The following is a 12,157-nucleotide window of genomic DNA, read 5'->3' on the forward strand; positions in this document are numbered from 1 at the left end:
GGGTTATTTATGGAGGGTTGGAGATGGAGGGTTAGTTAGGGAGGTTTAGAGATGGAGGGTTAGTTATGGAGGGTTAGAGATGGAGGGTTAGTTATGGTGGGTTAGAGATGGACGGTTTGAGATGGAGGGTTAGTTAGGGAGGTTTAGAGATGGAGGGTTAGTTATGGAGGGTTAGAGATGGAGGGTTAGTTATGGAGGGTTAGAGATGGAGGGTTAGTTATGGAAGGTTAGAGATGGAGGGTTAGAGTTGGAGGTTTAGAGATGGAGGGTTAGAGATGGAGGGTTGGAGATGGAGGTTTAGAGATGGAGGGTTAGTTATGGAAGGTTAGAGATGGAGGGTTAGAGTTGGAGGTTTAGAGATGGAGGGTTAGAGATGGAGGGTTGGAGATGGAGGGTTAGAGATGGAGGGTTAGAGATGGAGGGTTAGAGATGGAGGGTTAGTTATGGAGGGTTAGAGATGGAGGGTTGGAGATGTAGGGTTAGTTATGGAGGGTTAGAGATGGAGGGTTAGTTATGGAGGGTTAGAGATGGAGGGTTGGAGATGGAGGGTTAGTTATGGAGGGTTAGAGATGGAGGGTTAGTTAGGGAGGTTTAGAGATGGAGGGTTAGTTATGGAGGGTTAGAGATGGAGGGTTAGTTATGGAGGGTTAGTTATGGAGGGTTAGAGATGGAGGGTTAGAGATGGTGGGTTAGTTATGGAGGGTTAGTAATGGAGGGTTAGAGTTGGAGGTTTAGAGATGGAGGGTTAGAGATGGAGGGTTGGAGATGGAGGGTTAGTTAGGGAGGTTTAGGGATGGAGGGTTAGTTATGGAGGGTTAGAGATCGAGGGTTAGTTATGGAGGGTTAGAGATGGAGAGTTAGAGATGGAGGGTTAGTTATGGAGGGTTAGAGATGGAGGGTTAGTTAGGGAGGTTTAGAGATGGAGGGTTAGTTATGGAGGGTTAGTTATGGAGGGTTGGAGATGGAGGGTTAGTTATGGAGGGTTAGTTAGGGAGGGTTAGAGATGGAGGGTTAGTTATGGAGGGTTAGAGATGGAGGGTTAGGGATGGAGGGTTAGAGATGGAGGGTTGGAGATGGAGGGTTAGTTATGGAGGGTTAGTTAGGGAGGGTTAGAGATGGAGGGTTAGTTATGGAGGGTTAGAGATGGAGGGTTAGTTATGGAGGGTTAGAGATGGAGGGTTAGTTATGGAGGGTTAGAGATGGAGGGTTAGTTATGGAGGGTTAGAGATGGAGGTTTAGAGATGAGGGGTTAGAGATGGACGGTTGGAGATGGAGGGTTAGTTATGGAGGGGTTAGAGTTGGAAGTTAAGAGATGGAGGGTTAGTTATGGAGGGTTAGAGATGGAGGGTTGGAGATGGAGGGTTAGAGATGGAGGGTTAGTAATGGAGGGTTAGAGATGGAGGGTTAGGGATGGAGGATTAGAGATGGAGGGTTAGAGATGGAGGGTTAGAGATGGAGGGTTAGAGATGGAGGGTTAGTTATGGAGGGTTAGAGTTGGAGGTTTGGAGATGGAGGGTTAGTTATGGAGGGTTAGAGATGGAGGGTTAGAGATGGAGGTTTAGAGATGAAGGGTTAGAGATGGGGGGGTAGAGATGGAGGTTTAGTGATGGAGGGTTAGAGATGGAGGTTTAGTGATGGAGGGTTAGTTATGCAGGGTTAGAGATGGAGGGTTAGTTATGGAGGGTTAGAGTTGGAGGTTTAGAGATGGAGGGTTAGTTATGGAGGGTTAGAAATAGAGGGTTAGAGATGGAGGGTTGGAGATGGAGGGTCAGTTATGGAGGGTTAGAGATGGAGGGTTAAAGATGGAGGGTTAGAGATGGAGGGTTAGTTATGGAGGGTTAGAGATGGAGGTTTAGAGATGAAGGGTTAGAGATGGAGGTTTAGTGATGGAGGGTTAGTTATGGAGGGTTAGAGATGGAGGGTTAGTTATGGAGGGTTAGAGATGGAGGTTTAGAGATGAAGGGTTAGAGATGGAGGGTTAGAGATGGAGGGTTAGTTATGGAGGGTTAGTTATGGAGGGTTAAAGATGGAGGGTTAGAGATGGAGGGTTAGTTATGGAGGGTTAGAGATGGAGGTTTAGTGATGGAGGGTTAGAGATGGACGTTTAGTGATGGAGGGTTAGAGATGAAGGGTTAGAGATGGAGGGTTAGTTATGGAGGGTTAGTTATGGCGGGTTAGAGATGGAGGGTCAGTTATGGAGGGTTGGATATGGAGGCTTAGAGATGGAGGGTTGGAGGGGGAGTGTTAGTTATGGAGGGTTAGAGATGGAGGGTTAGTTATGGAGGGATAGAGATGGAGGGTTAGTTATGGAGGGTTAGAGATGGAGGCTTGGAGATGGAGGGTTAGTTAGGGAGGGTTAGAAATGGAGGGTTAGTTATGGAGGGTTAGATATGGAGGGTTAGAGATGGAGGGATGGAGAGGGAGGGTTAGATATGGAGGGATAGAGATGGAGGGTTAGTTATGGAGGGATAGAGATGGAGGGTTAGTTATGGAGGGTTAGAGATGGAGGCTTGGAGATGGAGGGTTAGTTAGGGAGGGTTAGAAATGGAGGGTTAGTTATGGAGGGTTAGAAATGGAGGGTTAGTTATGGAGGGTTAGATATGGAGGGTTAGAGAAGGAAGGTTGGAGAGGGAGGGTTAGTTATGTAGGGTTAGAGATGGAGGGTTAGTTATGGAGGGTTAGAGATGGAGGGTTAGTTATGGAGGGATAGAGATGGACGGTTTGAGATGGAGGGTTAGTTAGGGAGGTTTAGAGATGGAGGGTTAGTTATGGAGGGTTAGAGATGGAGGGTTAGTTATGGAGGGTTAGAGATGGAGGGTTAGTTATGGAGGGTTAGAGATGGAGGGTTAGAGTTGGAGGTTTAGAGATGGAGGGTTAGAGATGGAGGGTTAGAGATTGAGGATTAGAGATGGAGGGTTAGTTATGGAGGGTTAGAGATGGAGGGTTGGAGATGTAGGGTTAGTTATGGAGGGTTAGAGATGGAGGGTTAGTTATGGAGGGTTAGAGATGGAGGGTTGGAGATGGAGGGTTAGTTATGGAGGGTTAGAGATGGAGGGTTGGAGATGGAGGGTTAGTTAGGGAGGTTTAGAGATGGAGGGTTAGTTATGGAGGGTTAGAGATGGAGGGTTAGTTATGGAGGGTTAGTTATGGAGGGTTAGAGATGGAGGGTTAGAGATGGAGGGTTAGTTATGGAGGGTTAGTAATGGAGGGTTAGAGTTGGAGGTTTAGAGATGGAGGGTTAGAGATGGAGGGTTGGAGATGGAGGGTTAGTTAGGGAGGTTTAGGGATGGAGGGTTAGTTATGGAGGGTTAGTTATGGAGGGTTGGAGATGGAGGGTTAGTTATGGAGGGTTAGTTAGGGAGGGTTAGAGATGGAGGGTTAGTTATGGAGGGTTAGAGATGGAGGGTTAGGGATGGAGGGTTAGAGATGGAGGGTTGGAGATGGAGGGTTAGTTATGGAGGGTTAGTTAGGGAGGGTTAGAGATGGAGGGTTAGTTATGGAGGGTTAGAGATGGAGGGTTAGTTATGGAGGGTTAGAGATGGAGGGTTAGTTATGGAGGGTTAGAGATGGAGGGTTAGTTATGGAGGGTTAGAGATGGAGGTTTAGAGATGAGGGGTTAGAGATGGACGGTTGGAGATGGAGGGTTAGTTATGGAGGGGTTAGAGTTGGAAGTTAAGAGATGGAGGGTTAGTTATGGAGGGTTAGAGATGGAGGGTTGGACATGGAGGGTTAGAGATGGAGGGTTAGTTATGGAGGGTTAGAGATGGAGGGTTAGGGATGGAGGATTAGAGATGGAGGGTTAGAGATGGAGGGTTAGAGATGGAGGGTTAGAGATGGAGGTTTAGAGATGAAGGGTTAGAGATGGAGGTTTAGTGATGGAGGGTTAGTTATGCAGGGTTAGAGATGGAGGGTTAGTTATGGAGGGTTAGAGTTGGAGGTTTAGAGATGGAGGGTTAGTTATGGAGGGTTAGAAATGGAGGGTTAGAGATGGAGGGTTGGAGATGGAGGGTCAGTTATGGAGGGTTAGAGATGGAGGTTTAGAGATGAAGGGTTAGAGATGGAGGGTTAGAGTTGGAGGTTTAGTGATGGAGGGTTAGAGATGGAGGTTTAGTGATGGAGGGTTAGTTATGGAGGGTTAGAGATGGAGGGTTAGTTATGGAGGGTTAGAGATGGAGGTTTAGAGATGAAGGGTTAGAGATGGAGGGTTAGAGATGGAGGGTTAGTTATGGAGGGTTAGTTATGGAGGGTTAAAGATGGAGGGTTAGAGATGGAGGGTTAGTTATGGAGGGTTAGAGATGGAGGTTTAGTGATGGAGGGTTGGTTATGGAGGGTTAGAGATGGAGGGTTAGTTATGGAGGGTTAGAGATGGAGGGTTAGTTATGGAGGGTTAGAGATGGAGGTTTAGAGATGAAGGGTGAGAGATGGAGGGTTAGTTATGGAGGGTTAGAGATGAAGGGTTAGAGATGGAGGTTTAGTGATGGAGGGTTAGAGATGGACGTTTAGTGATGGAGGGTTGGTTATGGAGGGTTAGAGATGGAGGGTTAGTTATGGAGGGTTAGAGATGGAGGGTTAGTTATGGAGGGTTAGAGATGGAGGTTTAGAGATGAAGGGTGAGAGATGGAGGGTTAGTTATGGAGGGTTAGAGATGAAGGGTTAGAGATGGAGGGTTAGTTATGGAGGGTTAGTTATGGCGGGTTAGAGATGGAGGGTCAGTTATGGAGGGTTGGATATGGAGGGTTAGAGATGGAGGTTTAGTGATGGAGGGTTAGATATGGAGGGTTAGAGATGGAGGGTTGGAGGGGGAGTGTTAGTTATGGAGGGTTAGAGATGGAGGGTTAGTTATGGAGGGATAGAGATGGAGGGTTAGTTATGGAGGGTTAGAGATGGAGGCTTGGAGATGGAGGGTTAGTTAGGGAGGGTTAGAAATGGAGGGTTAGTTATGAAGGGTTAGATATGGAGGGTTAGAGATGGAGGGATGGAGAGGGAGGGTTAGATATGGAGGGATAGAGATAGAGGGTTAGTTATGGAGGGTTAGAGATGGAGGGTTTGAGATGGAGTGTTAATTAGGGAGGGTTAGAAATGGAGGGTTAGTTATGGAGGGTTAGATATGGAGGGTTAGAGATGGAGGGTTAGTTATGGAGGGATAGAGATGGACGGTTTGAGATGGAGGGTTAGTTAGGGAGGTTTAGAGATGGAGGGTTAGTTATGGAGGGTTAGAGATGGAGGGTTAGTTATGGAGGGTTAGAGATGGAGGGTTAGTTATGGAGGGTTAGAGATGGAGGGTTAGAGTTGGAGGTTTAGAGATGGAGGGTTAGAGATGGAGGGTTAGAGATTGAGGATTAGAGATGGAGGGTTAGTTATGGAGGGTTAGAGATGGAGGGTTGGAGATGTATGGTTAGTTATGGAGGGTTAGAGATGGAGGGTTTGTTATGGAGGGTTAGAGATGGAGGGTTGGAGATGGAGGGTTAGTTATGGAGGGTTAGAGATGGAGGGTTGGAGATGGAGGGTTAGTTAGGGAGGTTTAGAGATGGAGGGTTAGTTATGGAGGATTAGAGATGGAGGGTTAGGGATTGAGGGTTAGAGATGGAGGGTTAGAGATGGAGGGTTAGTTATGGAGGGTTAGAGTTGGAGGTTTGGAGATGGAGGGTTAGTTATGGAGGGTTAGAGATGGAGGGTTAGAGATGGAGGTTTAGAGATGAAGGGTTAGAGATGGGGGGGTAGAGATGGAGGTTTAGTGATGGAGGGTTAGAGATGGAGGTTTAGTGATGGAGGGTTAGTTATGCAGGGTTAGAGATGGAGGGTTAGTTATGGAGGGTTAGAGTTGGAGGTTTAGAGATGGATGGTTAGTTATGGAGGGTTAGAAATGGAGGGTTAGAGATGGAGGGTTGGAGATGGAGGGTCAGTTATGGAGGGTTAGAGATGGAGGGTTAAAGATGGAGGGTTAGAGATGGAGGGTTAGTTATGGAGGGTTAGAGATGGAGGTTTAGAGATGAAGGGTTAGAGATGGAGGTTTAGTGATGGAGGGTTAGAGATGGAGGTTTAGTGATGGAGGGTTAGTTATGGAGGGTTAGAGATGGAGGGTTAGTTATGGAGGGTTAGAGATGGAGGTTTAGAGATGAAGGGTTAGAGATGGAGGTTTAGATATGGAGGGTTAGTTATGGAGGGTTAGTTATGGAGGGTTAAAGATGGAGGGTTAGAGATGGAGGGTTAGTTATGGAGGGTTAGAGATGGAGGGTTAGTTATGGAGGGTTAGAGATGGAGGTTTAGAGATGAAGGGTGAGAGATGGAGGGTTAGTTATGGAGGGTTAGAGATGAAGGGTTAGAGATGGAGGGTTAGTTATGGAGGGTTAGTTATGGCGGGTTAGAGATGGAGGGTCAGTTATGGAGGGTTAGATATGGAGGGTTAGAGATGGAGGGTTGGAGGGGGAGTGTTAGTTATGGAGGGTTAGAGATGGAGGGTTAGTTATGGAGGGATAGAGATGGAGGGTTAGTTATGGAGGGTTAGAGATGGAGGCTTGGAGATGGAGGGTTAGTTAGGGAGGGTTAGAAATGGAGGGTTAGTTATGGAGGGTTAGATATGGAGGGTTAGAGATGGAGGGATGGAGAGGGAGGGTTAGATATGGAGGGATAGAGATAGAGGGTTAGTTATGGAGGGTTAGAGATGGAGGGTTGGAGATGGAGGGTTAGTTAGGGAGGGTTAGAAATGGAGGGTTAGTTATGGAGGGTTAGATATGGAGGGTTAGAGATGGAAGGTTGGAGAGGGAGGGTTAGTTATGTAGGGTTAGAGATGGAGGGTTAGTTATGGAGGGTTAGAGATGGAGGGTTTGAGATGGAGGGTTAATTAGGGAGGGTTAGAAATGGAGGGTTAGTTATGGAGGGTTAGATATGGAGGGTTAGAGATGGAGGGTTAGTTATGGAGGGTTAGAGATGGAGGGTTATATATGGAGGGTTAGAGATGGAGGGTTAGTTATGGAGGGTTAGAGATCGAGTGTTAGTTATGGAGGGTTAGAGATGGAGGGTTAGTTATGGAGGGATAGAGATGGACGGTTTGAGATGGAGGGTTAGTTAGGGAGGTTTAGAGATGGAGGGTTAGTTATGGAGGGTTAGAGATGGAGGGTTAGTTATGGAGGGTTAGAGATGGAGGGTTAGTTATGGAGGGTTAGAGATGGAGGGTTAGAGTTGGAGGTTTAGAGATGGAGGGTTAGAGATGGAGGGTTAGAGATTGAGGATTAGAGATGGAGGGTTAGTTATGGAGGGTTAGAGATGGAGGGTTGGAGATGTAGGGTTAGTTATGGAGGGTTAGAGATGGAGGGTTAGTTATGGAGGGTTAGAGATGGAGGGTTGGAGATGGAGGGTTAGTTATGGAGGGTTAGAGATGGAGGGTTGGAGATGGAGGGTTAGTTAGGGAGGTTTAGAGATGGAGGGTTAGTTATGGAGGGTTAGAGATGGAGGGTTAGTTATGGAGGGTTAGAGATGGAGGGTTAGAGATGGAGGGTTAGTTATGGAGGGTTAGTAATGGAGGGTTAGAGTTGGAGGTTTAGAGATGGAGGGTTAGAGATGGAGGGTTAGAGATCGAGGGTTAGTTATGGAGGGTTAGAGATGGAGGGTTAGAGATGGAGGGTTAGTTATGGAGGGTTAGAGATGGAGGGTTAGTTAGGGAGGTTTAGAGATGGAGGGTTAGTTATGGAGGGTTGGAGATGGAGGGTTAGTTATGGAGGGTTAGTTAGGGAGGGTTAGAGATGGAGGGTTAGTTATGGAGGGTTAGAGATGGAGGGTTAGGGATGGAGGGTTAGAGATGGAGGGTTGGAGATGGAGGGTTAGTTATGGAGGGTTAGTTAGGGAGGGTTAGAGATGGAGGGTTAGTTATGGAGGGTTAGAGATGGAGGGTTAGTTATGGAGGGTTAGAGATGGAGGTTTAGAGATGGAGGGTTAGTTATGGAGGGTTAGAGATGGAGGGTTAGTTATGGAGGGTTAGAGATGGAGGTTTAGAGATGGAGGGTTAGAGATGGAGGGTTAAAGATGGAGGGTTAGAGTTGGAGGTTTGGAGATGAAGGGTTAGAGATGGAGGGTTAGAGATGGAGGGTTAGAGATGGAGGTTTGGAGATGAAGGGTTAGAGATGGAGGGTTAGAGATGGAGGTTTAGTGATGGAGGGTTAGAGATGGAGGTTTAGTGATGGAGGGTTAGTTATGGAGGGTTAGAGATGGAGGGTTAGTTATGGAGGGTTAGAGATGGAGGTTTAGAGATGGAGGGTTAGTTATGGAGGGTTAGAGATGGAGGGTTGGAGATGGAGGGTTAGAGATGGAGGTTTAGTGATGGAGGGTTAGTTATGGAGGGTTAGAAATGGAGGGTTATTTATGGAGGGTTAAAGATGGAGGGTTAGAGATGGAGGTTTAGAGATGAAGGGTTAGAGATGGAGGGTTAGAGATGGAGGGTTAGTTATGGAGGGTTAGTTATGGAGGGTTAAAGATGGAGGGTTAGAGATGGAGGGTTAGTTATGGAGGGTTAGAGATGGAGGTTTGGAGATGAAGGGTTAGAGATGGAGGGTTAGAGATGGAGGTTTAGTGATGGAGGGTTAGTTATGGAGGGTTAGAGATGGAGGGTTAGTTATGGAGGGTTAGAGATGGAGGTTTAGAGATGAAGGGTGAGAGATGGAGGGTTAGTTATGGAGGGTTAGAGTTGGAGGTTTAGAGATGGAGGTTTAGTGATGGAGGGTTGGATATGGAGGGTTAGAGATGGAGGGTTGGAGATGGAGGGTTAGTTATGGAGGGTTAGAGATGGAGGGTTAGTTATGGAGGGATAGAGATGGAGGGTTAGTTATGGAGGGTTAGAGATGGAGGGTTGGAGATGGAGGGTTAGTTAGGGAGGGTTAGAAATGGAGGGTTAGTTATGGAGGGTTAGATATGCAGGGTTAGAGATGGAGGGATGGAGAGGGAGGGTTAGATATGGAGGGATAGAGATAGAGGGTTAGTTATGGAGGGTTAGAGATGGAGGGTTGGAGATGGAGGGTTAGTTAGGGAGGGTTAGAAATGGAGGGTTAGTTATGGAGGGTTAGATATGGAGGGTTAGAGATGGAAGGTTGGAGAGGGAGGGTTAGTTATGGAGGGTTAGAGATGGAGGGTTAGTTATGGAGGGTTAGAGATGGAGGGTTTGAGATGGAGGGTTAGTTAGGGAGGGTTAGAAATGGAGGGTTAGTTATGGAGGGTTAGATATGGAGGGTTAGAGATGGAGGGTTAGTTATGGAGGGTTAGAGATGGAGGGTTATATATGGAGGGTTAGAGATGGAGGGTTAGTTATGGAGGGTTAGAGATCGAGTGTTAGTTATGGAGGGTTAGAGATGGAGGGTTAGTTATGGAGGGTTAGAGATGGAGGCTTAGAGATGAAGGGTTAGTTATGGAGGGTTAGAGATGGAGGGTTTGTTATGGAGGGTTAGAGATGGAGGCTTAGAGATGAAGGGTTAGTGATCGAGGGTTAGTTATGGAGGGTTAGAGATGGAGGGTTACATATGGAGGGTTAGTTAGGGAGGGTTAGAGATGGAGGGTTAGATATGGAGGGATAGAGATGGAGGGTTAGTTATGGAGGGATAGAGATAGAGTGTTGGAGATGGAGGGGTAGAGATGGAGGTTTAGTTATGGAGGGTTAGTTATGGAGGGTCAGAAATGGAGTTTTGGAGATGGAGGGTTAGAGATGGAGGTTTAGTGATGGAGGGTTAGAGATGGAGGGTCAAAGATGGAGGGTTAGAGATGGAGGGTTAGTTATGGAGGGTTAGAGATGGAGGTTTAGAGATGGAGGGTTAAAGATGGAGGGTTAGAGATGGAGGGTTAGAGATGGAGTGTTGGTTATGGAGGGTTAGAGATGGAGGTTTAGAGATGGAGGGTTAAAGATGGAGGGTTATAGATGGAGGGTTAGAGATGGAGGGTTAGAGATGGAGGGTTGGAGATGGAGGGTTAGTTATGGAGGGTTAGAGATGGAGGTTTAGAGATGAAGGGTTGGAGATGGAGGTTTAGAGATGAAGGGTTAGAGATGGAGGGTTAGTTATGGAGGGTTAGAGATGGAATGTTAAAGATGGAGGGTTAGAGATGGAGGGTTAGTTATGGAGGGTTAGAGATGGAGGTTTAGAGATGGAGGGTTAAAGATGGAGGGTTAGAGATGGAGGGTTAGAGATGGAGTGTTGGTTATGGAGGGTTAGAGATGGAGGGTTGGAGATGGAGGGATAGAAATGGAGGTTTAGTGATGGAGGGTTAGTTAGGGAGGGTTAGTTAGGGAGGGTTAGAGATGGAGGGTTAGATATGGAGGGATAGAGATGGAGGGTTAGTTATGGAGGGATAGAGATAGAGGGTTAGTTATGGGGGGGTAGTTATGGAGGGTTAGAGATGGAGGGTTGGAGATGGAGGGTTAGAGATGGAGGTTTAGTGATGGAGGGTTAATTAGGGAGGTTTAGTGATGGAGGGTTAGTTATGGAGGGTTAGTTAGGGAGGGTTAGAGATGGAGGGTTAGTTATGGAGGGTTAGAGATGGAGGGTTAGTTATGGAGGGTTAGTTATGGAGGGTTAGTTAGGGAGGGTTAGAGATGGAGGGTTAGTTATGGAGGGTTAGTTATGGAGGGTTAGTTATGGAGGGTTAGAGATGGAAGGATAGAGATGGAGGGTTAGTTATGGAGGGTTAGTTATGGAGGGTTAGTTAGGGAGGGTTAGAGATGGAGGGTTAGATATGGAGGGTTAGAGATGGAGGGTTAAAGTTGGAGGGTTAGAGTTGATAGAGATGGAGGGTTAGAGAAGAAAAACTGATAACCAGCTGGCCATGCTCCATTTACGCTAGCTAGCCCTGCATCGGCACCAGCCCCCGGATCAGACTCGGCTGTGGAGGTGACCTGGGACGAGACCGACCCAGTGATTATGGCGGCTTTATGGGAGATTACTGACAAGATCACGAAGACAGTGGACACAAAGATAGACCGAGGAGGAGGAGCCACAACGACCGAGGAGGAGGAGCCACAGCAACCGAGGAGGAGGAGCCACTGCGACCGAGGAGGAGGAGCCACTGCGACCGAGGAGGAGGAGCCACAATGACCGAGGAGGAGGAGCCACAGCATCCGAGGAGGAGGAGCCACTGCGACCGAGGAGGAGGAGCCACTGCGACCGAGGAGGAGGAGCCACTGCGACCGAGGAGGAGGAGCCACTACAACCGAGGAGGAGGAGCCACAAACCTGCGGATTGTGGGCATTCTAGAGGATGTGGTTAACCACATACCTAATCCATAAGGGTGAGGTAGGGCTAACCATTAGCTCTACCGTTAGCCCTACCGTTAGCCCTACCGTTAGCCCTACGTTAGCCCTACCGTTAGCTCTACCGTTAGCCCTACCGTTAGCTCTACCGTTAGCTCTACCGTTAGCCCTACCGTTAGCTCTACCGTTAGCCCTACCGTTAGCCCTACCTCACATAAACTGGTAACTGTTTTTCCAACTTGACTCTGGAACACAAAAAGTCTGAGGGAAGGACCAGAACTCACCCTGGATCTTTGGAAGTGTCTGGAGACCGGACTGAAACACACAGAGGTCAGAGGTCACACACTTGAGAGCCACTCCCCTTTCTCATGAACCCTGCCCCTTATTCTGAAACTTGCCCTTTGACATACCTGTCTAAAGTCACTAATTGTCTAAGTCTAATGGCTCTTATTGTGAAAGTGTAAAGTCTCTTATTGTGAAAGTCTGATGTCTCTTATTGTGAAAGTCTAATGTTTCTTATTGTGATAGTCTTAAATCTCTTATTGTGGAAGTACCTGTGCAGGCCTGGGCTGATGGTCCACAGCGTCCAGCAGAGGGCAGTGTTTCCTCACATCGTCGATTGTCACCACTTTATCAAACCCCAACCTTCAGGAACAGCAGAGTTACACCAGGATTAACCAGGACTTAACCAGGACTTAACCTGGACTTAACCAGGACTTAACCTGGACTTAACCTGGACTTAACCAGGACTTAACCTGGACTTAACCAGGACTTAACCAGGATTAACCAGGACTTAACCAGGACTTAACCTGGACTTAACCAGGACTTAACCTGGACTTAACCTGGACTTAACCAGGACTTAACCTGGACTTAACCAGGACTTAACCAGGACTTAACCAGGACTTAACCTGGACTTAACCTGGACTTAACCAGGAT

The 12,157-nt window shown here is 47.4% G+C and overlaps 1 protein-coding gene across 1 annotated transcript in view; it reads right to left on the reverse strand.

The window, feature by feature from the left end:
• LOC140346530 (haloacid dehalogenase-like hydrolase domain-containing 5) overlaps positions 1 to 12,157 on the reverse strand; it is an 85,774-nt gene that overhangs the window by 42,388 nt on the left and 31,229 nt on the right. The window contains exons 4-5 of the mRNA XM_072432644.1: positions 11,776 to 11,866; positions 11,506 to 11,536 (exon numbers count right to left, since the gene is read on the reverse strand). Of these exons, the coding sequence (XP_072288745.1) occupies positions 11,506 to 11,536; positions 11,776 to 11,866 (122 nt within the window). The remainder of the gene's footprint in view (positions 1 to 11,505; positions 11,537 to 11,775; positions 11,867 to 12,157) is intronic.

This window comes from Eucyclogobius newberryi, unplaced genomic scaffold (genome assembly GCF_026437365.1).
Source record: "Eucyclogobius newberryi isolate DKJ021-1_F unplaced genomic scaffold, fEucNew1.0.hap1 SCAF_11, whole genome shotgun sequence".
In the NCBI taxonomy this organism is placed as follows: Eukaryota; Metazoa; Chordata; class Actinopteri; order Gobiiformes; family Gobiidae; genus Eucyclogobius; species Eucyclogobius newberryi.